The 21,143-nt window shown below is 43.5% G+C and overlaps 5 protein-coding genes across 8 annotated transcripts; 2 read left to right on the top strand and 3 right to left on the bottom strand.

Moving 5' to 3' along the window:
* Positions 1-372: 372 nt before the first annotated feature.
* On the bottom strand, positions 373-1,912 carry LOC113565392 (probable trehalose-phosphate phosphatase C). The gene is made up of 4 exons (XM_026987223.1): positions 1,845-1,912; positions 1,413-1,554; positions 675-1,296; positions 373-607 (listed from the first exon to the last, which is right to left on the bottom strand). The coding sequence occupies exons 2-4, from the start codon at positions 1,475-1,477 to the stop codon at positions 473-475; spliced, it is 822 nt and encodes a 273-aa protein (XP_026843024.1). The 5' UTR covers positions 1,478-1,554; positions 1,845-1,912; the 3' UTR covers positions 373-472.
* A 4,841-nt stretch (positions 1,913-6,753) lies between these two features.
* Positions 6,754-15,145, top strand: LOC6593645 (ras-related and estrogen-regulated growth inhibitor). Of its 2 annotated transcripts, none has more exons than XM_002018660.2 (6): positions 6,754-6,769; positions 13,770-13,905; positions 13,969-14,105; positions 14,168-14,326; positions 14,412-14,564; positions 14,630-15,145. In XM_002018660.2, the coding sequence occupies exons 2-6, from the start codon at positions 13,797-13,799 to the stop codon at positions 15,062-15,064; spliced, it is 993 nt and encodes a 330-aa protein (XP_002018696.1). In that variant the 5' UTR covers positions 6,754-6,769; positions 13,770-13,796; the 3' UTR covers positions 15,065-15,145. The 2 variants fall into 2 exon arrangements, with proteins under 2 accessions (XP_002018696.1, XP_026843453.1); XM_026987652.1 differs by lacking the exon at positions 6,754-6,769 and adding an exon at positions 13,565-13,701 and having other exon boundaries at positions 13,767-13,905.
* LOC6593837 (mitochondrial ribosome-associated GTPase 2) lies at positions 10,333-21,079 on the bottom strand. 3 transcript variants are annotated; one of them, XR_003408613.1, is made up of 4 exons: positions 20,933-21,079; positions 19,862-20,878; positions 10,893-10,999; positions 10,333-10,506 (listed from the first exon to the last, which is right to left on the bottom strand). XR_003408613.1 is itself a non-coding variant. In XM_026987651.1 (3 exons), exons 1-2 carry the CDS (start codon positions 21,077-21,079, stop codon positions 19,877-19,879), a joined length of 1,149 nt encoding a protein of 382 aa, XP_026843452.1. In that variant the 3' UTR covers positions 17,414-17,431; positions 19,862-19,876. The 3 variants fall into 3 exon arrangements, 2 of the variants coding, with proteins under 2 accessions (XP_026843452.1, XP_002018699.1); XM_026987651.1 differs by lacking the exons at positions 10,333-10,506; positions 10,893-10,999 and adding an exon at positions 17,414-17,431; XM_002018663.2 differs by lacking the exons at positions 10,333-10,506; positions 10,893-10,999 and having other exon boundaries at positions 19,854-20,878.
* On the bottom strand, positions 15,246-17,454 carry LOC6593835 (armadillo repeat-containing protein gudu). The gene is made up of 3 exons (XM_002018661.2): positions 16,841-17,454; positions 15,531-16,782; positions 15,246-15,455 (listed from the first exon to the last, which is right to left on the bottom strand). Exons 1-3 carry the CDS (start codon positions 17,452-17,454, stop codon positions 15,315-15,317), a joined length of 2,007 nt encoding a protein of 668 aa, XP_002018697.1. The 3' UTR covers positions 15,246-15,314.
* Positions 18,802-19,860, top strand: LOC6593836 (WD repeat-containing protein 82). Its single transcript, XM_002018662.2, has one exon. The coding sequence runs from the start codon at positions 18,826-18,828 to the stop codon at positions 19,777-19,779; it is 954 nt and encodes a 317-aa protein (XP_002018698.2). The 5' UTR covers positions 18,802-18,825; the 3' UTR covers positions 19,780-19,860.
* Positions 21,080-21,143: the final 64 nt, after the last annotated feature.

Here is a 21,143-nt window from a genome sequence, read left to right as displayed (position 1 = left end):
TTAAACAACAACTTATCTCACAATCATTATCTTATAGAAGTTATATGTGTCTTCATAAGATATCTTATGCACAATTGTACGTGGCTTTTAATGATTCTAATTTGTACATACTCATATGTAACATAGATGGAAGACCTTCAAAAAGGATCCAGAAGGTCCGAAAGTATAGCTTTGAAACTCTTGAATAAAGGTTCGCTCGTTTTCGTCCAATATTTTACTTTGGGTCGTCGCCCGATATTTTATACAAAAGTATATGTGGTATATATGCCAGTAAGTATATACCTTTATAAATAATACATTCCGAAGCCACAGATTCAAGAATATGCACCTATCTTGAGTTTGTAAAAGCAGTTTTCAATTTCTAAAAAAACCTCCACTTTTCAAAAATATATTTTCAAATCATTATGTGTCGAGTAAATGTACATACAATTTCACTTAATATATAACTAGCTAAACCAGGAAATATAGAAGTCTAGGAAATATAGACATGGGCTATCCACTTGAGAAGATCAGTCATTAGAGCCTGTTGGGGCAATCGAAAGTCTGCAAAGGTCTGGACCTTGGCATCGGAAGCAATGCGGAATGAACGACCCAAGCCCTGGAGAGCCTGAAAAGGAAGAAAGTAGCTTTCAATTGAATAAACTTCGTTGAGAGAATAAGAGAGGAGGACTCACCCTCATGGCATCTTCATCGGTGGTATCATCGCCGGCAAAGACGACCCTCACATTCTTGGGCCAAGTGTCGCCAAACTTCTGCTTCAGAATGTAAAGAGCAGCATCGCCCTTGTTCCAGTTTACTGGAGGTTTAGCCTCAATAGCCTCATGGGCCTGATTTGCCCGGAAACCATGACGCAGACAGATCTCCGTGGCCAACTTCTTCTGTTCGTCCTTCAGCGCCACAGGTGTATCACGATAGTGATAGGTGAGCGATACCCGCTTATCCTCCACCCAGGCATCATTCTTCTCCACCTTTTCCTTGAGCTCTCTGACCATATCCGTGTAGTTCTTTTTGATTTCTGCGGGCAGTTCGTAGTCGTGCCTCGAGCCATCTGGATATTCGATCTCCAGGCCATGATTTCCCGCATAAGTAGTGCCATCGATGCTCACATGAGCCTGGACATCCCTCAGGCCACGACCCGAGATAACAGCCAGGAATATCTGCGGATGTTTGGCCAATTTATGGAGCGTCTTTTCCAGTTCCACGGTCATATGGGTGGCGCTTGGATTATCCGCAATGGGTGCCAAAGTGCCATCGTAATCCAAAAGAATTGCCAACTTTTTGTCTCTATTCAGGTAGCTAAGATCAGAGGGAGAGTGCGACAGATTAGAGACTATAAGGTCTTATCAGCAGTCGCTGCCCCGTTACATGACATAGGCAAGGTCAAAGATTAGCACTTAATCCCTTGGACATACCCAGGTAGCTTCTGTTCGAACTCCTCCAGGCTGTTGATCACGGGAGCCACTCTCTTCTCAGGCATTCTGATATCTTCCTGTTTACTCCTTGTTAGGGTTATGATCAGTACCAATAGGTATATGAGTTTTGCTTGGACTTGCACTGAAATTGATTTGTGCGAAGAATATTAGTTCCGCGTTTGGTTGTGTCTTATCTGCTGCTTGCTGCTTTCTCAATGCCTGAGCTACAACTGTGAGGGTTTTGCTTGGCACAGCTGGCATATAAATCGAATGATAGTTTCTCTCTCTCTATTGATAAGAAATCGCAGAGGCGGTGAAGTCTCTCTTATTCTCAGCCTCTAATTTGTGTCTCCCTCTCATCTCTGCCTCTCTTTTTAGCTAACTACCACAGACACTCTTATGGAGTATTGCTATGAGTTTTCCATAGTTTACCTTTCTGTATGGAATAGAGTGGTTTGTATGCACGTCCCTGCACGACACCTGTCCCTGATGGATCTTCAATGCGTTTTGAGTTGTTGCCTTACTGTCGACTGCAGTTTTATAACAATTTTCCGTTCGGTTCGGTGCCACATCGTTTCCTCAAACACTTGTTTTATTATTATTTTTTTTTTTTATTGGGAAGGGAACAAAGGTCCCCTCCATATATCTGCTCTGTTCTCCATGCATCATGCATTGCCGTCGTGGCTGGCGCGTGCATTGCCTTCTCTTTCATTAATTTTCATTTCAAAGGTGATAAAAACAAAAACCAAAATTCATAAATTTCATATGTACCATAAACCATAAAGCCTTTAACCCATACCTCTGCTCTTGTCCTTCGAATACGCTTTAATTGGTAATGAGAATGCAAATCTGGTTGTGTCCTCGACCCTGTCCTCCGACAAATCCCTTTGACGTGACAATACGCGTGTCTGCCGGCAGGAGGTAACCAGAGGAGAGCCCTCTCTTAGGCCCACTCCTAATCCAAGCCCCCGCCCCCGTCCTGGCCTGTATTCGCCCACATCTGGCCAGCCCGATTTCGGGGCACAAATATTTGTTGCATGCACTGGAATTGATTAGGCGACAGCAGCGCGTCTAATAATAGCCACAGCATGAGCGCGACACGCGAAGTCCATGGAGACACAAATCCGAAAGAGGTGAAGGAGTGAAGGGGTGAAGGGGGAGCATACAAATGAACAAGGGGTGTAGGTGTGGGCTGGAGGTATTGGTCGAATATTCGGGTTTGCATTATCGTTTTAAACATTTGGTGAGTAATTTATGAGATTTCTCATACTCGCTTTTGAATCATATTGGGTATATGCAGCGTTTTGTAAAGTTTGTATGAGTGTTGTGTGTTGATGCAAGTAAATCTCGCAGTTGGTGTATAGAACATGCCCCAAATGCATGCTCAGACGCAGACAGGCAGCCAGACCGAGGCCTAGACCTGGCCAAATTGTTTACTAGCCGTACAAACAGTATTATCGCATCGGGGGAGCGTGAGAGCAGTGCAGAGTAGGCAACCCACTCATATCGAAGGGGAATGGAATATCACACTGTCTGCTCGATGAGGCCAAGCCGAGAGTTGTTTATAATCGAATTGGGGCGGCAATCGTCCGCAAGCCTATGTGCGAGTATATATAACTTTCACTTTAATTAGATCCCACACAATTTTCGCACTGTAAACAAGTATCTGGTGTGGCATCATCGCACGTGCAGCTCCCCTCTGACAGCGGACAGCCCTTGGCACGGCTCCCCTCTGCAGCCAGAAACTGTATCAACATCATCAAAATATTGACTCAGACAGATCCATCTCTCTGTATTCCAAATGCATTTTCTCACTCACTTTCGCAACGATTTTCACGGATTGGTTTGTCAGAGATCTTAATTTGAGCAATTTGTCAGACCGAAATCTGTCAATTAATGGAAATACAACTAGATGCCACTTTGATACACAGTTTTTGGTAAATATTTTTGCAAATGATCGAATCGATTTTTTTTTATTTTCTAAATATTTTTGTTTTTCCCGAAAAGCTTTTCCAAAAGCTCGAAGATCAAGTTTGCTAAACAGGTAATAGGCCACGGGGGCCAGAGGAGGTGGAGGTCGGTCTATGTTGGCGGTCGTAAATAGAATTTACAAAATCACTTAGCAAAATAGCAAAGCAGTACACTAAGACAAAAATGGCTTAGTAAAAAGAAATTGAAAATAATTATTTTTGATTTAAAAAGATATAATGGTGCACATATTAAAATCTAAGTGGTTTGAAATGCTTTTATCTGGAAGATGGACAGTACCGGAAATAGTTTGATTAATTATAGTCAAAATTCAACAACTTCCCTGAAATTTAAACTGCCACAGAATGCCAAACCCAACCCTTTTTTTTGCATTAACTGGAAAGTAAAGTATAGTGTAAAAATTTCCTTGTAACTCACAAATTTTCTCTCAAGTTTAAAGCATACTTTTCGGCTAAATACAAAAATGGAGTATCTTAATTTTCCTTCACAGCAAATGTGTGTTTATCGCTCATCGCTGAACGTGAAACATAATTATCATAATGCAGAGGGACTTTTCTTTACCTAAAAACACCTCAAACCTCCTTAAAACTGTCGGCCCCTCTACTTGAGAAAGAGCTTTCCACCTACGTAAATTAGTTGCAGAAAAGACACTAATACGAGCATGAGGGGGAGATTGTTTTGAACACCTTTTCGTTCGTGGTGCGTAAACAACAAGAATGAAAAATGACAGATGCTTGGACGCACGGAGATGGGGTGTCGCTTCCGCTCCTGTGGTAGCCGTAAATCAATCGAGAATTTGGGTAGGGCTAAAGGGGTTCTTACGGGGCCAGTCGACAGTCGAGCCTCAGGCAGTCGAGTGCGAGGAGTTAACCAAAATGGATGTTCAGCTCATCTGACAAAATCTAACCTGTTGCCACTGTCAGAAGCAATTAGTGAGTGCGGCTACGTATACGTGCCACGAGGCGCCTCGATGTCAACAGGTTGCCCCTTACCATCCATCCCATTTTGGGCACCCTACAGCGCGTGGAAAGCCCTGTAAACATCTGTCGTGGTGTTTGTGCGGCCCTCTGTCTGTGTCGCTGTCTGTGTGTGGGCGTCGTGTTTGGCCTAGCATTAGGGCATGGCTTATTGCCAATTACATGGAAAATGTTTGCATACTTTCCTCACTCTCCACATTATTTCCCATTTTCTTTTTTTTTTTTGTATTTTGGTGTGTGTTTGTTCTAGGTTTTTTTTGGGTCTAATGTTAAGTGAAGGTCAGTTGGGCGGAAAACTGGATTTGCTCCCTGTCGGGTAAGCATGTTTGTACGAGGATGAAGCGTGCCACAGCCAGATACAATTTTGTGTTTTTGCAACATTTTTACTGGCAGTTGATTAGTGGTGACAGTCTGATGAGCAAGATTGCATTATGATAAAGGGATTATGTTTAAAGATACTTGGAAGCTAAAGTCCATCATTCGAAATATATATGGTTTGGCATGTCACTTTAAATATTTTCAGAGGTTGTGGATGGTTTGCTTTTTAAGAGCCATTGAAGATTATAATAGCTCCCAAATATATTATATATTAAATATAGTTTTCCCTAATCTACATATTTAATGACTGATATTGATCGAAAAGAAGTCATTCTTTCACCCATTATAGAAGAGTTTTTTCCGAATTTCCCTGTAAATTATTTAAAAGCCACAACTGTCGATAGTTAATAAGTATGTTCAAAGTCACGATGCCCATGTTGACCCTTATCCCTAAATAATTAAACAGCTCAAGGCGTGAATACAGACACTAAAGATGAAAAGAAATGACCTAAACACACACATACACACACGCATACGCACAAAGCCCCCAACAATCAGGCTACTTGGTCCTGCTTCCACAGAAACAAACATCCGCTAGCAACATAATCCCGCAACATATGTGCGGCCAGACAAAAAAACACGAGACCCCTGACTGTTCTCGAACTATTCTCGAGACTTTAGTAATGCTGTGTCGTTAAAAAGGACTTTTTTGATATACACGAGTATCCATATTTGTATCCTATAAGTTTTCATGATAAACTTATTGAGAAAAACCGATCAAAGCGAATTCCAAAAGGTGGGAATGATTTTGATTATAATTTCGGCACATATAGCTATAGCAAATAACTCACATAGTTCATCTGGAGCCCGAGCTAAGAGAAAGAATCGTTGATCTCTTCCATATCCGCAATAATACATGCCTTTGCCTGATGGCATTATGTTGCGCGCGCTTTCGCTGCTGCGTTTGTCTGGCAACATTTTTGTGGCTAACTGTTGCTGCTGCTTTTGTTATTGTTGCCTCATTCAACCGACGCCAGCGCAGCAGACGTGTCGTATACGTGTTAGTATAAAAACTTCATATCGTTTGTCGTCCCTGTTTCTCCTGCTGTTATCATTCGTGTTTCTTCGCGCACCCACAGTCGCTGATTCTGCCGGTGATTCTGCTGCGCCCGATTTTCGTGTGGTAGGCGTGTGCGTGTGTGTTCAAGTGTGTGCGTGCCCATGCACTTCCTTGTCCAAGGCATATTCAAAAGAAGGTGAAGTGATGTCCAGACTTAAACTGGTGATGCTGTAAAGCAGTAGTAAATCAAGGAGATCGGAACAGGAGAGATCGAGACTACCATACCATACCCTCTAACAATCATACCTTGGCCTTGGCGAACTATTTTCCATTTTACATTTGTCCACGCACAGTGGCCGCCAACACTTTATTGACGACGACGCCGTTGCCGCATCTGCAGGTGGTGTGGGTGGTGGTTGGGTGTTGGTGGTTGGAGGGTGAAGGGCGTTACAATGGCTGGAGCGCATCTGGCGGTTCTTCTACGTCGCAATAAACCCACTTCGATGGCATCGCAACACCGGACCCGATAGTGATTGGCCGGGCGGATTGGATGGATGTACGAGCACGGATATATAAAAGCATAATTGCTATGTGCCAGCGGCTTAATACGCATCGAGAACCTGAAGTGTCAACAATTCGGTGAAAACACTTAAAAGCAAACAATGATCCAATGATTAAATAATTCTGAGAAAAGAATCGGCATATAAAAGAGAATACCAGTAATTAAAATAACAATAATTATTAAAATAATTAATTTAAAAAAAGACACCATATAAATCTTAACGAAAAAAACACTAAACTATAAATAATACATTTAAACATTTAAGAATATAACTAAATAATTTCATCAGCTATAAAAATAAAATATAAAAACCATACGAAAATTGTGCCAAATATACTTGTAAATCGTATTTAATAACTACATTAAATATCTATAAATATTGATATGAAATAATCAAAAACCAAGGAGGAACCGTATTTTTTTGAAAAATATTTTGTGTGTGGATCAAACGGTGCGTATACTGAATTTTTATACAACTTCATATAATATCTAATTTATTATAATTATTAAATTGAATGTAAAAAAGATGTGTTTTTGAAATTAGCGCAAAACAACAAACATCGACTCAAAGTAAGAAACTTTCATAAACAAATAATAAATTAAAGCAAATGTTTGACTTTTGTTCTTGTTTCTAGTTTTGTGCGTTCTGTAAACAATTATTTCCATGGCAGTGGCATAGTGGCGGGTTTTTCGAGAGGGGTATTTCGCAACAATGTGCTTTTTAGTGCTATTAAGCCAAACTTAAATCAAAGTACAACCTATTGAACTTATCTTTCAACATTTATTATGTCAACCCCTCGTTGGGTTACACCCCTGTTTGATCTTTTTTGGCCTCTCCAGCGCAGCCTTGACTCGTGCCTCATCCATGGACCGACAAGAAACTCATAACTTTTAACCTCATGTTTTTTTCTACATACTCTTTTGATTTGTAAATCATTTTAATTAGCTTTGATTGCTTCATTCCGTTCCGTAGTTCCGCCTTCATAGATCTCTGTGCGAAAATGTTTGACTTTGAGAATACTTTTCGAAATACAACAAATTTCATTTCGATGTGCTTCTGCGTTTAGTTCTGTTTTTGATTTGTTTTGTTTGGTATGCTTTAAATTTGGCGGCAAGGTCGTTGCTTGTTTATTCGCAAAAGTGAAATGCAAATTATTCGTGCGGTTCTTCATTAATCGTCTGTCGTGCGATATAATCTATATTCTTCTGTCATTTGCCTGATGTCCGATATCTTCTATACAGAATTCGCTCCTCTTTACCCACGATACAGGAAAAGCATCTTCATGCTCTTAAGATCAAATAAACATAATGAGGGAAGCTTAACACCCTCGGCCACCTCCTACGAGTATAAGCCATCTAGCACCTTCATAAAGCAACTAGTTAATAGCACCCGATACTCGGGGCTGCGGTGGCTGTCGGCTTTTACTTTGTGGTGTTGGTTATAAAGCCACAAACAAAAGCGTTTTATTGCCATCCGACCGCAGACAGTAGCAAACGTTGACAAACGCAACAGCCACCAGGAAAAAATACGAGCAGGAGCGAAAGGTTTTTGTGGGTACAACTCGGAGATACCCTAGCATTACACCTGAGACAGAGTGAAGATGGTTAAATGGTTTATTAAATTATGAAAAATATAGATGAAGTGGAATGGAATTAGCATACATTTAAAGTGGTGCTTTTTGTTTTATATTAGAACAGATGGTGTTTCGGCTCTGTTTCCTTTTACTACCAACTCCTCCCAAAACCCAAACAAACCATTGTTTTAGGGTATCAAAAATAATTCATCGTTTCGACCAACTGACACAATGAGTGAGGCACAGCACTTTATGAGGCTGGGGATCGTAAAAGGCAGACACCAGAAGAGTAAGAGGATGTAGGACAACCTAATGGGTCCTTCAAAGATATTGATATTTTGCATCACAGCCTACGACAAGTGGCAAATGCGGTAGCGAGGAGTGTGGCAAAGGAATGTGTAAAGCAAAGAGAATTATATTCAATTTGAGTACACGGTCCAAGGCGGAAGGCACTTGCACGCACTTGGGGCACTTGGCACTCATAAATCCTATCGATATTTATGAGGGGAAACACATTTTGATTGAAATGAAATGAAAAGGGGCGAAATGAAAGCAGATAAAAGCCAACAGTATTTGATAATAATTATATATGTACAGTGGGTGCTCCCAAAATGGGAATTCAAGTAATTTTGACTATGAAAAAGTTCGTGATAGATAAAAAAAGCACAACTTTTTTTTGCGGCTTCTGTTTAACTTTGTATTATGAAATTTGATGTCAAAGTGAGTATCAAATTACAGGACAAAAACCAAGTTTGCTGAATTTTAAAGAATTTGTTTTTAGGCAGATTTTAGTTAAACGAACTAAAAAAAAAATAAAAAGCAAATTAACATAATTTAAAAAATGCATTTCCCGTAAGGTATATTTACAGCCTTTTGCTGTTGTCCTTCGTTTTTCTAGTTTATTTGTATTTTAAAAGTTTTGTCAATCTTGCTCTTGTTCTTCCAATATCATATATCAAACAGCTTAAAACTTTTTAAAGTTACCATACCCCTTTTTCCTAGTTAGAAAACCATAAGGCAAACCATTATTTACTTGCCTAAACCTCCTGGCTTTTCCCTGCCCATCCCCGACAAGTCTCATTTTGGTTTTGAAAAGGAGCCATGTTTATTTCGGTTAAACATCGCTGAGTCAACACAATAATACCACCGCGGACCCATCCATTTGAGCCAACTAAAATAACATTTATGACGCTCGACTCGTATTTGTATTTGGCTGACAATGTGACAATGCCAGTGTAAGACACGATGAAAGCAATTTCTTTATTTTTCATTACAAAAATATATATAGATTCATATATATGTATATATTTTTTTAAGACCCCATTCAAGGTGAGACTACAATTCGAGGGGGAAATGGAGAGCAGGTTGACCGCCAACTCCAACCATTTTTACGCATTTTCGATTTCATGGTCATAGCCATCAAACCGAAAGAGAAAAACCAATGGCAACAGTCGTGTCGTTGTTGTTAACACTCCTCGCACTGGCCCCACTGAAATACTCAGTACTGTAATACGGAATGACGAGCACAAAAAGGCGGGAAATGTGGAGCGGGGAAATTGGAGAATCGGGAGAGGGGAGAAAGAGATGTAGTGCCTGGAAAGGGGGCAATACAGAGAGTACCATGTAGCAGTAGTGGGGCAACTTCAATCATTAACATAAAAGAAGGCATAGTATTGAAAAGCCGAAGGTAAAGATACCTTAACAGATCCACTGTTCCGAGAGCAAATAATTTTAAATTTAAAACTGGTAAGGATTTACTAAGAAATTACAAATAATTGTTTGGGGAGCTGGAGCTTTTACTGTGTAAGATCCGAAAATTTCGGTTTTTTTTTCTCGCTCACTCGCTGTTCGAAAGACACATGGAAAGCATTGAAAAGGCATGAGTATAGCTGTGATTTTATGAATACTGTGGATACATGCAGGGCTATGTTTCTATTTTATGGAGTAACGTTTTTTGCCTCCTCAGCTTTACAAACATTCATACCTTCTGCCAGAGTAAGGGTACAACAACGAGTCACAGCAAGTGCCGCACTTCCCATGACCTTAGCCGAAAGTGGAATTGGTCGGCACCATGACAACCCACATTATGTCCCCACCGCCCCCTAATGCCCCAATACCCCCGTGCCGCCATCTCCATCTCAACCACTTGTTGTTTTTGGCTGGCGTTTTGATTTGTTTTCTATGGAATTTCAAGCAGCATAATCATCCTCATCAACATCCAGTGATGACAACCACAACTGACCCAACACGTGCCCATCTAGGGGGGACGGGCGCATGCACAATCGACTCATAGAGTGAGTAGAGGAGCAACGGTAACTTAATCTTCGTCTGGGTAGTGTCGGAGAGCTTTTTTGGGTATTGCGCAATAGAGCTACATACGAGTATGTTGATAAACATTGTAGGGTCATCAACCCGACAGGTTCTGGTCCTCCTTCTACTTCTTTGCTGCGAGTCCAGACTTGCTTCTACTCCTCTTTCCTTACTGAGTACTGGTCCTGGACCTACTCTTTCCCATCTGAGAATACTGGTCCTTCGCCTCCTCTCTCGTTGGAGTCTGTTGGAGCGTGTATGGTTTTTTGCTTTTCAATGCCTATGCCAAGGTCCGGTCGATGTCCTGATGAGTAGCACAAACAAGAGTCCTGTTATTACCTCACATAAGGGGTACTCTCACTTATCCTGAATCAGAATGGATATTTGGGGTGGAGCTCGAGATGAAAGATAAGCAGTTAATCAGCGAATGAGAAAATATTTGTGTGGCTTAGTGGGTGGAACTTGTTGCATAAATCTGGTGTGGGGTTTAATTTTCGGGGCACATGGCACACGCCTTGATGGCTTCAAGGGAAACTGGTTGAAGCTTTGATGGCTTTTTGCGGTTTTTGGTGTTTAAATGGTTCGGCGGCTTCTCAAGAAGATTTTTTGTAATGAGTTCATAAAATAATAATTTTTAAAATAGGTTTCTATGTTTCTATTATAATATAACAACAGTATAACACAATTTACCTTTTTACCGAGAATATAGTTGTATTTTTCTGCCACATCTGTCTATCTTCTCACAACAACCCCAGCCGTTACATTTTGTTCCCCTCCGCCAGGGAGCGGTTCTTTGGCTACAAAGTTAAAGTTAAAGATTTTATTTGTATATCATTAAAAAGTACACTTTTTAGGTTGTTAATTTCAAATGAAAATAAGTTAATTTTCATTAAAAAGACTCGCATTTCGAACGGAACAAAAAATACCCGCACCTTTTTTTGGGTACCCTTGGGTACCTAACTCAATCCACTCTTGTGTTCAGGTGATGCACTTATTCTATTCTTGTCAGATCAAATATATAAAATTAGGCCTCCCCATTGAGTATTCACTTGTAGCTTCACAGAATTATATTTCTCTCGTATTTCGTCAAAGCAGACCTTTGAAATCGTTTCCATTTCATTTCATTTTAGAGCTCGATTTTTGAGCCGTGATGTAACAGTCAACGCGAATACCCCTAACCATTTTTTTCTGGCCCTTAGAATGCTTCTCAGAACTCATTAATGTGCGCCCGAGCTGGCTCTTACACCTTGCCTGCTTGCACCACGCTCTCCCCCATGCCCGAAAACAAGAATGTTGTACAAAATATTCTGCGCAATAAAAAAATAATAAAGGGAAAACAGAAAGAGAGAGAGGGAACACAGCCATGGAAGGAGAGGGAAAACAATTCAATTTAGTGTGGCACACTTTTTGGGATACGGGCGTGTGAAAACCAAGGCATGGCCGATGGATGATTAGCGGCTGAGGGTAAGGGCATTGCTCCAAAAGAGACAGAGCAGTGCTCAATCGTTCGTTATAATTAAATACAAATTAGCAACAAAAGTTTGCTGCTTTCGGGGGATTAAAGTCGTCGTCTGGCTACAGCAAAACTTTACGGATGAGACTTAAAGTCCTCCCAAAAACCACTTGATGCTCCGCATTACATATACGCCAGGTTATGCGGAAATCGTGGGCCACTCAATGACTCAATGACTGGCGGCAGCTGGCGCACAAGACCCAGCCATAGATTGCGCTGGAGGACTTGGTAGATCCAGGAGCTGGAGCTCCAGGGATGAGGCCAATGGAGAACAACAGCCCGAGTCCGGGAAAACGCTTCATTAGGCACGCACAGTGCTGTCATGGCCCGCTCAAGTGTTTGAGTTTCAAATCCAACTAATTAAAATCTACGCAGCAAAACTTTGAGCGCAATAAGCAATGGGGCACACGGCTGCAGAGAGCTGTTCATGGCTACGTAGTATGTAAGTCTCACAGAGCCAGAGGTAAGTGAGGACTGATGTCTGATAGATTTGTTTCACTTTGGCTCGACTGAAGTGTACAGTGCGCTCCGCCGACCTATAGGTGTTTTTACTGAAAATTAAACCTTTCTGTAACGATTGGCAATCGCCTTGCAGGCTCATGAGTTCTACAACGCCGTGATTCTCAAGTGTGAATCCTTGCCTTGAAGTGCAAATTTTTGAATGTTCTTTGCGAGAGACAAAAATTAGGTTGTAGGCCTGGATGAGTTCTTGGAATTTAAACATATACCCCAGTATATTTATATGGATTTATTATTAGTTTTATTTAGTTAGGAATTTATAGGGGAATTAACCTAGTACTAGTAGTAGGTCTAAGAAGTGGCCTTAATTATCTACAAAATAAGCTAATAATCAAAATAAAATAAGTTTAAGTCGTGTTTGCCAGCCTTAACGTTCTGTGACGCACTGTAGTTACCACCTAATTGAGCTAACATATCGTTGGCACGTGTCGTTGAACTTTTTTGAGACCTTCTTCCTCCATTTCCTGTCCACATACACACCCACAATCACAGATACAAAAGTCCTCGCACACAAAGCCACACCTCACCAAGCCACCGTGAGTCTGTCCTACTCTAAGGACGCGACAATACTCGCACTTGGAGATGGAACCCAAGGACACAAATGAGCAAGTGACATTTTGTGCCAAGTGATAATTGATATTTTATTGTTTGCCATTTTGTTCGAGTGGTTTTTCTTCTTTCGTTTTTTGAAGTGTTTTGACATCCCTCGCTAATCGGCTTGCGGGGCGTGGCCATGATAATAATAATGGCCATGACAATGACGCGCTGTGCACTGTGTGGGGTGGTGGGGCTTGTCCCTGGAACAGGGAATGCGATTGGGACCCAGACATATGTATAGACTGAGGGATAACGCAAAAAGTGTCCAATAAATGTTTCATAGTTGTCGGTGGCTTGTTGCCGCTGACATTGTTGACCTTCTCAAAAGCACAAACAGACTTCCACTTTCCACCCCATGGCAGACCTTATATGAATGTACACTCTGTACATATGTATAATATATCTAAAAGTATATCCATGGGTGGCCATAAAAAACATACACAGTGAACCTTTTGTTGGGTGTTCGCTTCTTATGTTAAAGTTTTTGTCTTGGAGCTCAAAAATATGCAATAATGCCGGGGCCGTTCAGTGAGGGAGCTGGGGCCAAAATAAGAATGCGACCTGGTCTAGTCCTATTCCAGGAATAAAGGACTACAGGGAGAGACACACTGGACTACAGGGATACAGGGCAAACAGTAGGGCTTTGATGTGGGTTAGGAGGCCCAGGAATCTATGCATACAAAGGTTATGTCAGTCATTTGGGGCAGACATATTGTCTCAGCCATGGGAAAGCCGCCACCGCCACCCAATTACACGCAAAACAAAGCATCACTTATACTCCCAGGATACCCAGGATCCGTGCCGTAGAAGGCTGTATTGGTTTTGTGGAACAACCATCTCCTAAATAATGCATAGTTCTAAGCATAGGAGGTATCCTTTAGTCGTTATACTTCTAATGCTCCTACTAAAGTTCAACCACTTATTATTTTCCTTAGCAGACTTCGGATTTCTCCTACTTGGCTGCCATGAATGCCACTTCGCCAAAGTCATCGTTGGTCAAGCTCGGCCTCCACACCAACAAACAAAAGACGCTCAAGGTGATGGTGCTCGGCCAGAGCGGTGTGGGCAAGACGGGTAGGTTTCCTTTTGACATTTCGAAATTAGAAACCTTAAATACGTTAATCTGCATTACCATAGCCATGGTGGTACGCTTTATCACACGCCGTTTTATTGGGGAATATGACCCGAATCTGGAGAAGATATATACGTGCCAAACAACACTGGACAAAGAGCAGGTGCAGTTCGATATACTAGATGCCACAGGGCAGTTACAGGTGAGTCTTTAATTTCGAATTATGGGACTACTGATTATTACATCTGGGGTTCCTTCCTTTAGGAACTGGATGGTGTTACTTTGGAGTCGAATATACGCTGGGCGGATGCCTTTATACTCATGTATTCCATAACGGACAAGTGTTCCTTTGATGAATGCAGTCGTTTGAAGTTCCTCATTAACTATAACAAGCGAAGACGTAAGCTGGGATCGGCTAGTAAAGTGAGTAACAGTTGCAAGGGCCGCGGCTCTACTTTAATACCCTAATCTCCAACTCTCCGTCTTTCGTTCTCTCCTCTCGATTTAGGAGTACACTTTGGATATACCGGTAATATTGGTAGGCAACAAGACAGATCAACCCGGAGATCGCATGGTAAGCCTAGAAGAAGGGCAGCGTCGCTTTAGAGAGCTCTCCTGCGCTTGTTTCCATGAGATATCCGTCAGAGAAAGTGTGGATCAGGTAATATCAAGGGAGAAACACCAGTAGGAGAAAGATAAATCCAAATAATTTTTTCGACTTTGCAGGTCCTCAATGTGTTTCGTGATGTGTTTCGCTTTTGGCGTGTTTTCACCAAATTTCCCAAGCTCAAACGTTCCACCAGCGATGTGGCGAATGCGGCCGATGGCATTCTGACACCTGATTCCGGATCCTGTTCCTTTTACGATGCCTCGTCGCTGGGCGCCGGCCGGCGTTCCTTCCTGGTCATTGGCAGTGCCTGCCTGGAGGAGAGCAGTGGAGGCGATCATACAGAGTCCACAGATGAGATTGCGAGCAGCAGTTTGAGCAGCTCACGAAGCGACATTGATGCCCCATTCCGGAGTCGAGCCTCGACAGATGGCACCCTGTTGTCTCGGCCTAGGAGATGGCGGTATCCACCGCCGGGGTGTCTGCTGCCGCACACAAATCGCGTCGAGCGACGCATGAGCATTTCCACAAGGGGCAGTAATGCCAGCTATTGAATGGCTTGAATCGCTAGGGCGGGGGACTTGAATGCAGGGGGTAGAGTGAATAGTTAGTCGAAATGTAGCGCCAAATATATACTATAGATAGATGTTATAATGGGAATAGATGCGTTTATTTATGGGATACCAAAGGAGAGACGATGCTATAGGCATGTAGAGGAAGGATCCAAGTGATATATAGCTTTTATCAACGTAATATATTAATTTTAACAGCAAAATAGATAAAACAACCAACTGAGACCAGCTCCTAGTCATCATCAATCTTAAGCAAATACTCTTCGGCACGCAAAGCCAACTCGCGGATGTTCCGCAGGCAACCAGCGGCAGCCAATTGCAGCTCCTTGTTGGTGGAACCAATGCACTCCAACAAAAACGGAACCACTCCACTCTGAAAGAAAAAAAGGATGCGAAACCGATGAGATTCAGAAAAGGGAATTAAAGGAAGGGCAAAGAGGCTTCCTACTTGGTGCATGGTGATGCAGTTCTGGGGATCCATCGATAGTTTCTCTAGGGCCATAGCTGTGCTGCGATGCACCATGGGATTGTCGCTGGTCATGTAGGTGACAATGGGCGTGACGGTGCGCAGGCGTCCCAGCTCCTCGGTGTTGTTGCCGAAGCAGGCACAGGCGGCCACAGCGGCAGCCAGATTCATGCGCAGCAGATCATCCGTGGTGTTGACTAGATCCGCCAACTTATAGATAACCCGAAGATCGGTGAGTATGGCCAGATTGGTCTGGTCCTGGGCAATCGTTGCAATGGCCGCACACACCGCTGATAGCACCATAATATCACGAGACTTGAGGAGGCCCACCACCAGCTCCATGGCCCCCACGAGACTGCGCACCAGTTCGGCAGAATCATTGGCATTGCTCACACACGGACAGATGGCATAGGCGGCATGGGCCTGCACTCGAGGACTGGTGTTTTTCAGCAAGGACCAGATCAAGCGCACGGCATCTAGCTCTTCGAGAATGCGCATGCTATCCGAATCTTCGGCGCACTCTTTCAGGGCTTTGGCCAGATTCTCCAGCAGCGGGGCATGGGAGGAGTTGAGCAGTGCCACCATTAGAGGCAAGCCACCTGCCTGACGCAGTGTCTCCCGGTTGCTCTGGAAGCGTACGCACTCGGACAGCGCGCCGGTGACATTGGTCAACACCTCATCATCCTCATCGTTTAGCAGAGCCACTAGGTGATTCACTGCACGCATGTTATCGAGCTGCTTGACATTCACATCGGAAATGGCGCACATCCAGATGGCTCCAGTTGCGCCACGCAGCAACGGCTTGTTCTCCCTCACCGTCTTGTCCTTGATGATGGTCACGAGGGGCTCCAGTCCTCCGGCTTCGCGCACCAGATCCCTGGTGGTCTCGTCAAAGGCGCACTTGTAAATGGCCGTGCTGCCCTCCATCTTGAGATCTATGCACTCGGCACTCAAATGCGTCACTATATCGGCTATCATGCCCTCTGTGGTGATGGCCAATTGGAACTTGGGCTCCGAGGAGCATTTCTGCACTGTACCCATAATGGGGATAACGACATCGATGTGGCAGGACTTGAGGAGGCGTGCCATTAAAGGAACTATACCACTTTTGCGCATCTGCTCCATGTTGTGCTTGGAATCGGCTAGGGTCCATAGAGCACGAGCTCCAGCCCGTGCCATATTCAGATATTCCAGGTCTTCGGCATTGAGTTGATCTCGAGGGGTTTGCAGGATGCTGCGTAGATTAAAGGTTCCTCAAGAAGGTCTCTCTTCTTAGTTCTATCTGTACTTACCTTAGTTTTATATCTATAAGATCGACCAACTTTGGGATTCCGCCACAAGTGCGCACGTATTTACGTGCCAAACGAACCTTGCTCACATGTGCCAAAGTTTCAGCAGCCATGGTCTTGAGGTCCTTCATCGAAGAGTTCAATATATCCACTATCAAGGGTATGCCATCCAGATCCACAATGGTCTTGCGTATGTCTATATTGAGAGTAATCTCTGAGAGAACCGTGAGGGCACCCAGAGCGCACTTTGTATCGCTGCACTCCAGAATGTTGACAAGGACCTCGAGACCACCAATGTCCTGGATGGCGAACTGATTGATTTGCGTGCTCAGGTCGTAGTCTTTGAGGCAGCACAGTGATACTATGGTGGCCGTCTGATTGCCCGCCTTGATGTATTTGACGAGCTTCTGGATGTTGTAGTAATCGGCGGGTATTTCAGCCGCTCGCGCCACTTCTTTCCAGCGATCCTCCTCGTCCGTAGATGATTCCACCTCGGTGGTGTCGGAATCCTCGGCTACTATTTGACGCTTGTCCTTGGAGAAGCGATTCGGACAGGAGCCGCATTGTTCGCGGATCTTCCGCTGACGCGTCGTACTGCTGGAACCAGTGCCAATCATTATTTATATTTTTGTATGGGAATTTTTTCGTTTTTTCGGCTGTTTTGTGTATAGGAATTTCTATTTTGAAATCATTGATCAAATACGATGTGTTACTAAGGCAACCAAATACAAATTTGAATATGCCTCCGATTGTAGTTCACTTATCGATTAAAAATTCTGTATTTGCCAACACTTCAGTCAGTATATTTACTGTATATTTTTAAAATGAAACGGTATATTTTGGTATATTTCTGAGGGCCAGACCTTATATCTTATGGAAAAATCCACGGTCACACTGGCAGCCTCGCGTTAAAAAAGTTATTGAAAAAAAAAACAAATCCTTGTTTACAATAAAAGCAAGGACTAAAAACTGGCCAGTTAAGTAGAAAATTGATTCATTAATCGTATACAATTATGTGGGCATAGATAAAGGCCCGGTTGACAACATTTAAGTCCTTGTCGCTCACATTCAAAAAAGTTCGATTTGGCGCGCACCACTCGGTATATTTTTCAAGTGAGACCGTATATACTGTAGAAACTGGTTTTCGCCGCGCTCCCATGTGGTGTTTTTTAGTGCTAAATGGTATTTTTGTCATCTATTAATTTCATTTTCAATTTTATATAAAAACCCAATAAATGCAAGTTTTTTGAATAGGCCAATCAAATATAGAATTGATTCATCAATCGTGCAAAATTGAGTGGGCATGGCTAAATATTCCATATAGATAGTATTATTCAACGGAACAAAGAATATGAGAAAATTTGAATTCGCCGCAAGTCTCATTCCATGCACAAATGTTGCTAATTCCATGCACACATACCCTGGGGCAAATGGATGTTATAGAATTGTGAATACGTTTGTCTTCCAAGGCTCAGGATCGAGATAAATATATACAAGATACTAATAAGCCACATGAATAAGTTAAAAACATATCAATTTGAGAAAAGGTGTTAATAAATTACGTTTGATCTTCATATAAAATTAGCGAAATAGGGTGTACAAAGGCTATACACGCATCACGTCTTCAAATACCAGCAACATTGCGACTCTTTTTTGGTTGGACTTTTTCGTTTAACCCTGTTTACAATAAATACAATAAAAGCAAGGATTAAAAACTATCCAATCTTGTAGAAAATTGATTCAGCAATCGTATAAAATTATGTTCTATATAGCTGGCAATATTCAACGGAAGAAAGAAAACGAGGAATATGTAAAATAGACTTGAATTGGTCAGTATATTGACGGTATATTTTTAAAATGAAACGGTATATTTTGGTATATTTCTGAGGGTCAGACCGTATATCTTATCGAAAAATCCGCGGTCACACTGGTAGCCTCGCGTTAAAAAAGTTATTGAAAAAAAAAAACAAAGTTGTTTACTGGGAAAAATGAAGATAAAACTAATTGATTCAGTTGTGCGGAGCTTCAAGGTGGCGAAAATCTTCCGCGAGAATACCGACAAGATCAATGCAATCGACTTTGCACCAAACGGGGAGCATTTGATTTCCTGCAGCGAGGACGACCAAATTGTTATCTACGACTGTGAAAAGGGAACACAATCCCGCACAGTGAACTCGAAGAAGTACGGCGTGGATTTGATACACTTCACACATGCCAACAACACGGCCATACACAGTTCCACCAAAGTGGACGACACCATCAGATATCTGAGTCTGCACGACAACAAATATCTGCGTTACTTTCCCGGCCACACCAAAAAGGTAATCTCGCTGTGCATTTCACCAGTGGAGGACTCCTTCCTATCAGGCTCATTGGACAAGACACTGAGGCTGTGGGACCTACGCTCACCAAACTGTCAGGGTCTAATGCACCTATCCGGACGCCCCATTGCCGCCTACGACCCAGAGGGACTGATCTTTGCAGCCGGTGTCAATTCGGAGAGCATCAAATTATACGACCTGCGGTCCTTCGACAAGGGTCCCTTTATCACCTTCAAACTGAACCAGGAGAAGGAGTGCGATTGGACTGGCCTGAAGTTCTCCCGGGATGGAAAAACTATATTGATCAGCACTAACGGTTCGGTTATACGTCTGGTGGACGCCTTCCATGGCACACCACTGCAGACATTCACCGGCTATCCGAATAACAAAGGGCTGGCCATCGAGGCCAGCTTCAGTCCGGACTCGCAGTTCATATTCTCGGGCAGCACCGACGGCCGTGTTCATATCTGGAATGCCGACACTGGCAATAAAATATCCGTGCTTAATGGCGATCATCCCGGCCCTGTGCAATGCATTCAGTTCAATCCGAAATACATGATGTTGGCCTCTGCATGCACAAATATGGCCTTTTGGCTACCCACATCAGAGGAGGGCCCGTAAATAATGGAAGCCCATCATTTGTCTTACATTTTAGAATAAAATAAATTTACTTTTACAATAAAAATAAAATCTGGAAACTTACAGCCATTCTTTCTCTCTAGCGGGTAGATCTTTCCTGCGCTTTGTGTCTGTCGAAGCCCAAGCGAATGCTGCTTAGCAGTTGGCCGAGATTTTGACCCATTTTGGCACTAATCCCGAGCACAGGATTCTGCAGCCTTCGCTGCAGTTCCTCAAAGTTGGCGGCGCTGTCTTCCATGTCGATTTTATTTGCCACCACCAACTGCGGCCGACTCGCCAAGCTGCCGCCGAACTGTCGGAGCTCATGCATAAGCTGTTCGTAGTGGGTCCATGGCTCGGGTGCACTGGCGTCCAGCACAAAAAGCAGTAATGTGCAACGCTCCGCGTGCTTGAGGAACTGTATGCCCAGGCCCTTGTTGAGATGTGCATCGGGCACGAGTCCTGGCAGATCGGCAATCGTGATCTGCACAAGATCATCATACTGGACGGTTCCCAGGTGGGGGCGTAGCGTGGTGAAGGCATATGGAGCGACCTTTGGCTTGGCACGGGTTAGGGCATTCAACAAGGTGCTTTTACCTGCATTTGGATAGCCAATTAAGCCTACATCGGCCATGCTGCGCAGCTCTATGGTGTAGGAAATATCCTCGCCAGTTGGTCCATATTCGCAGACCTTGGGACTGGTCTCCTTGTCGGTGGTAAAGAAGCGGTTGCCCTTGCCGCCAGCTCCACCGCGCGCGGCCACGAACATCAAGTCCGCGTGCCCCAGATCTCCGACAATCAGACCCTGAGCGTTCCTGATGATCGTGCCAATTGGTACTTTGATCACGGCATGCTTGGCATTCTTGCCATGGCAGTCCTTGGCGTTTCCCCGCTCCCCCTCCTCGGCACGCAGCACGCTGCCTACGTGATTGAAGTTGCGCACATCGTTGGAGGCCTGGAAAACCACATGGCCCCCGTTGCCGCCATCCCCGCCGTCCGGTCCGGCCCGCTCGTTGCACCACAGCTGCAGAAAGGAGACGCATCCATCGCCACCCTTCCCGCCGACAGCCCGCACCCGCTTGGCATCCGAAAAGTATTGCGCCTGAGAGTGGAAGGAAAGAGTTATGTAAATTCCTCATTGACTGGTCACTCGGACCTCTTTGCGTGTGGACTTTGGCTTCTTCGGCCGCAGCGCAGTCGTTGCTTTGCAGTAGTTCACTCGGGGGCCCCCTTTTGTAGCCACATTCTTAGATATTTCCACAAATGCCCGCGCCAGGACCGATCTGCCGGTGAAGAACAACATTATTGAAAGTACCGGTTGAGATGAACAGCTGATGCAGCAGCACGCCGATACTTCACGTAATCAG

This window comes from Drosophila persimilis, unplaced genomic scaffold (assembly GCF_003286085.1).
Source record: "Drosophila persimilis strain 14011-0111.01,24,50 unplaced genomic scaffold, DperRS2 tig00000124-arrow-pilon, whole genome shotgun sequence".
Classification (NCBI taxonomy): Eukaryota; Metazoa; Arthropoda; class Insecta; order Diptera; family Drosophilidae; genus Drosophila; species Drosophila persimilis.
The sequence above is the reverse complement of the archived record's forward strand: the minus strand, read 5'-3'. Positions and strand labels throughout refer to the sequence as shown.

Excerpts from the sequence above, each read along its gene's own strand:
- LOC6593837 (XM_026987651.1), bottom strand. The coding sequence starts at position 21,079 with ATGTTGTTCTTCACCGGCAGATCGGTCCTGGCGCGGGCATTTGTGGAA. Across the intron at positions 20,879-20,932 it reads CAAAGTCCACACGCAAAGAG|GCGCAATACTTTTCGGATGC; the intron begins GTCCGAGTGACC and ends TTCCACTCTCAG.
- LOC6593645 (XM_002018660.2), top strand. The coding sequence starts at position 13,797 with ATGAATGCCACTTCGCCAAAGTCATCGTTGGTCAAGCTCGGCCTCCAC. Across the intron at positions 13,906-13,968 it reads GAGCGGTGTGGGCAAGACGG|CCATGGTGGTACGCTTTATC; the intron begins GTAGGTTTCCTT and ends GCATTACCATAG. Across the intron at positions 14,327-14,411 it reads AGCTGGGATCGGCTAGTAAA|GAGTACACTTTGGATATACC; the intron begins GTGAGTAACAGT and ends CTCTCGATTTAG.
- LOC6593836 (XM_002018662.2), top strand. The coding sequence starts at position 18,826 with ATGAAGATAAAACTAATTGATTCAGTTGTGCGGAGCTTCAAGGTGGCG.
- LOC113565392 (XM_026987223.1), bottom strand. The coding sequence starts at position 1,477 with ATGCCTGAGAAGAGAGTGGCTCCCGTGATCAACAGCCTGGAGGAGTTC. Across the intron at positions 1,297-1,412 it reads TTCGAACAGAAGCTACCTGG|CTACCTGAATAGAGACAAAA; the intron begins GTATGTCCAAGG and ends CTCTGATCTTAG. Across the intron at positions 608-674 it reads CCGATGAAGATGCCATGAGG|GCTCTCCAGGGCTTGGGTCG; the intron begins GTGAGTCCTCCT and ends CTTCCTTTTCAG.
- LOC6593835 (XM_002018661.2), bottom strand. The coding sequence starts at position 17,454 with ATGATTGGCACTGGTTCCAGCAGTACGACGCGTCAGCGGAAGATCCGC. Across the intron at positions 16,783-16,840 it reads CTTATAGATATAAAACTAAG|CATCCTGCAAACCCCTCGAG; the intron begins GTAAGTACAGAT and ends TAATCTACGCAG. Across the intron at positions 15,456-15,530 it reads ACTGCATCACCATGCACCAA|AGTGGAGTGGTTCCGTTTTT; the intron begins GTAGGAAGCCTC and ends TTTTTCTTTCAG.